This window comes from Gossypium raimondii, chromosome 4, assembly GCF_025698545.1.
Source record: "Gossypium raimondii isolate GPD5lz chromosome 4, ASM2569854v1, whole genome shotgun sequence".
In the NCBI taxonomy this organism is placed as follows: Eukaryota; Viridiplantae; Streptophyta; class Magnoliopsida; order Malvales; family Malvaceae; genus Gossypium; species Gossypium raimondii.
The window spans coordinates 34,774,609-34,778,163 of NC_068568.1; the positions used below are offsets into that span (position 1 = coordinate 34,774,609).

The 3,555-nt window shown below is 38.5% G+C and overlaps 1 protein-coding gene across 1 annotated transcript; it reads left to right on the forward strand.

Moving 5' to 3' along the window:
• Window positions 1-543: 543 nt before the first annotated feature.
• Window positions 544-2,762, forward strand: LOC105780864 (probable carboxylesterase 11). Its single transcript, XM_012605392.2, has 2 exons — window positions 544-1,282; window positions 1,943-2,762. Exons 1-2 carry the CDS (start codon window positions 675-677, stop codon window positions 2,478-2,480), a joined length of 1,146 nt encoding a protein of 381 aa, XP_012460846.1. The 5' UTR covers window positions 544-674; the 3' UTR covers window positions 2,481-2,762.
• Window positions 2,763-3,555: the final 793 nt, after the last annotated feature.

Genomic DNA, 3,555 nt, shown 5'->3' on the forward strand with positions numbered 1-3,555 from the left:
CCTTCAGGACAATCGCCTAGACAACTACATGTCATCCATTGTCTGAATCTCAGAGTCTTCATCTAGAACATGAAATTGTTGGTCACTAAATAGCACGTTAGCTCAACTGTTCCATACCATCAAGTCAAAATAAATAACAGGATCTGTCCTATCATAGACATCCTCGTCTCATCGAAGACATCCACCCCTACATGTTTCATAATAATGACTTAATGACAAATTCAACACGTTAACATAACGCTGGTCTATAAATATAAATCACAATAGGGAATTACTCTTACCATGATCTTATGAAGTTATGAAGTTAAGGCAAATATAAATCACATTTCCAAAAATTAAATACAAGTACATTCTATATCCATCCTTCCAATTATAGTGCCACCCATTTTAAGGTCAAATATGTCACAATGTACAACCCCATATTTTCTTATAGTTTCACCGAAATCATCATAGAGTATAAAAACCCAACAGAAAACAAAAATAGTTTGATGAAGTTGCATGCAAATCATCTCCTTTCTTTCTCTATTTGCACCTGGGATAACACTAAGCAAATCTCCCCCTCCAAAATCATGGATTTAAGTTTCAAACTTTCCCACTCCACATTCATGAATTTAACTCCACACTGAAAAACAAGTTTTCTTTCTAGGGGGTTAAACAAATATAAATATAAGGAAATGCCAAGCATAACTGTAAAATTATACAGTGTATTCTTCAAGATGAGGTTGAAGAACCGTTTGCAGGGCTGGATCCAGACCCCTCCTGATGAATCCTCAAATCAAGAAGGTGTCAGGACCCGACCCGAAGAACCCGTCTCCGCTTCCAACCCTTATTTCACCGACGGTATCGCCACTAAAGATATCCGCGTCGACCCTTCAACTGCCCTTTCTGTTCGGATCTTCCTCCCTGAATCGGCCCTTCTCCCTTCCGAACAGCCCCAGCCGAAATCCAAGGCTGAAGAGTCGAGTCTAAAGTCAGAAAATAATGGTGATCAAGGTTATACCCCATCAGGTCAAAATTGTCGAAAGTTACCGATAATGTTACAGTTTCATGGCGGCTGTTGGGTGAGTGGGAGCAATGATTCGGTTGCTAATGATTCCTTTTGCCAGAGGATAGCCAAATTATGTGATGCTATAGTGGTGGCGGTTGGTTATAGGTTGGCGCCGGAGAGTAAGTATCCGGCAGCGTTTGAAGATGGATTGAAGGTGTTGAATTGGTTAGGGAAACAATCGAATAACTCGACGGGGGATGAGCCTTGGTTGGTAGCCCATGCAGATCCCTCAAGGTTGTAATTCCATTTCGTTTTGGTCTTGGTTGCATTCAGTGTTGTTAATGAATTGATTTGGTTGATAGTAAGGACTTAATTAAGTCTAATTGGATCATGATATGGATGGGAAATTATGATCTTTGATTGTTTTTGTTAGATTTGCTAGGAGTGATGTACTTTTTACTGGATATTTGATTTATTAGCTTTGGTTGTAGCTCAGTTTATGGATTGATTTTGGTTTAGGATTCTGATTGCTGAATTGCTTATTTTATGAACTTTCGTCTTTTCTGGTTGTTAGCTTTGTTGAACATGTTTTTTTACTACTTTGTTGTTGAGCAACTTATGCCCCAAATTCTCTAATTTACGTTGTATCATGCAGCGTCTTACGTTTTGTGATCTCTCGTTTTTTGTAACTATAATCGATAACTTGCAAATCATAATCTCTGCTATTAGTTGATTGTATAATTGTCTTGTGGATCTGAAGCATGCAAAGAATATTGAGTTGATCCGGAAATCAGTGAAGTAAAGGTTGAGGCTCATTGTTCCAAGTTCGAATTCATGCCTATGTTTGATTGCTAAGCTGTAAAATTGCAGGTTCTTAGTACTTTTGCTTAGATTTGGTAAGAAATTTTTTGCCATTTTACTTAAAAATCTTTAATCGTGATATTGTTGAAACAGATGTGTTCTACTTGGGGTGAGTTGTGGAGCAAACATCGCGGACTATGTTGCTCGCCGAACTGTTGAGTTAGGCAAGGAACTGGACCCTGTCAAGGTTGTAGCACAGATCCTAATGTACCCATTCTTCCTTGCAAATGAACCCACACAATCCGAAATAAGGTTGGCAAACACGTACTTCTATGACAAGGCGATCTGCTTGCTTGCATGGCAACTATTTCTTCCAAAGGATGAGTTTAGCCTGGAACACCCAGCTGCCAATCCGCTCGCCCCAAACCGGGGCCCACCTCTTAAGCTCATGCCACCGACACTGACGGTTGTAGCAGAATATGACTGGATGAGAGACCAGGGTGTTGCTTACTCAGAGGAGCTTCGCAAGGTAAATGTCCCTGCTCCTCTTCTTGACTATAAAGATACAGTCCATGAGTTCGCAACTCTTGAAATGCTTCTAAAGACCCCTCAGGCTGAGGCCTGTGCTGAGGACATTTGCATTTGGGTTAAGAAGTATATCTCACTTGGATGTCACGAGTTCTCTTATTAAGCGCAACGTTTCGATCATAAAAAAAAAAAAAAAAAAGATTCTCGGCATAGCATCCCAGTTGTTGGGTTGATAGTGAAAAATGATGCATGGTTGCCATAGACGGGACCGGAATAATATATTGTAGTTTTGTGATCTTTCTCGCTAATCCGACTTACTCTGATTAATTTCCAAGTTAGCTGAGGGATAAGATTACATCTTTCGGGAGTTGCAACTGTACAAATTCTCGTGAATACAGTTTTATTCAATGGAACACTCTGTTTCACTATTTACAGTATAGCTATAGAAACTTACATGCAACCATCAAACATGTGGTACATAAAATTTGTCTTTGTTAATTTGCTTTAACATTGTTTATGATTTTAATATTGTCTTATTGCTAGATACATTGTCTACAATGAAATTATTTTTGTCTGATTGGAAGATGGGGAAAATTGCAGAAGACCATCAAAATTGAAAACATTTTCGAATCTTGGCATCACAAAAAGTTGTATCTAAAAACTCCAAATTATGCAGAGAGCTGTTTTGGATAAATAGATTATTCATTCAAGATAAGGACATCCAATAATGCTAGCACTTTGTGACTTTAACAATGCTGTGGAAATATCTTCTGGTAGGCAGACAAGAAGTTAAAATTCCACTATGTTAATATTCTCATTGTTACAATCTTGTATTCATTCCAAAGCTTTTTTTTTTGGCCCAATGTCACTCTCATATTTGACAAAGACTAGTTTATTTCAATCTCCTTGTTGGTTTGAAAGCCCCCCTCAATTCCTGAATAAATACCAGTTACAAGGCAATACTTATTCCTGGGCATTGTTGCTTCATATTTTCCATATCAAAAGCTTTGCTTGTTTTGCCTCAACTCCTGGTTTCACGGAACCATGGAGAACTATGTTCCTCCGACTCTCCATTTTTCTTAAACTACTCATGTTCGATATTTGTACTCGACATGTTTTTGAAGATACCCGTGTTGGATATATACTAGTATCCGGCTTTGAGTCTGAGTAACATAGATGGAGAAGGTGAAAGTGGACTGAGAATCTGCAGGTTATCACAAGAAATTGATTGGATTTCT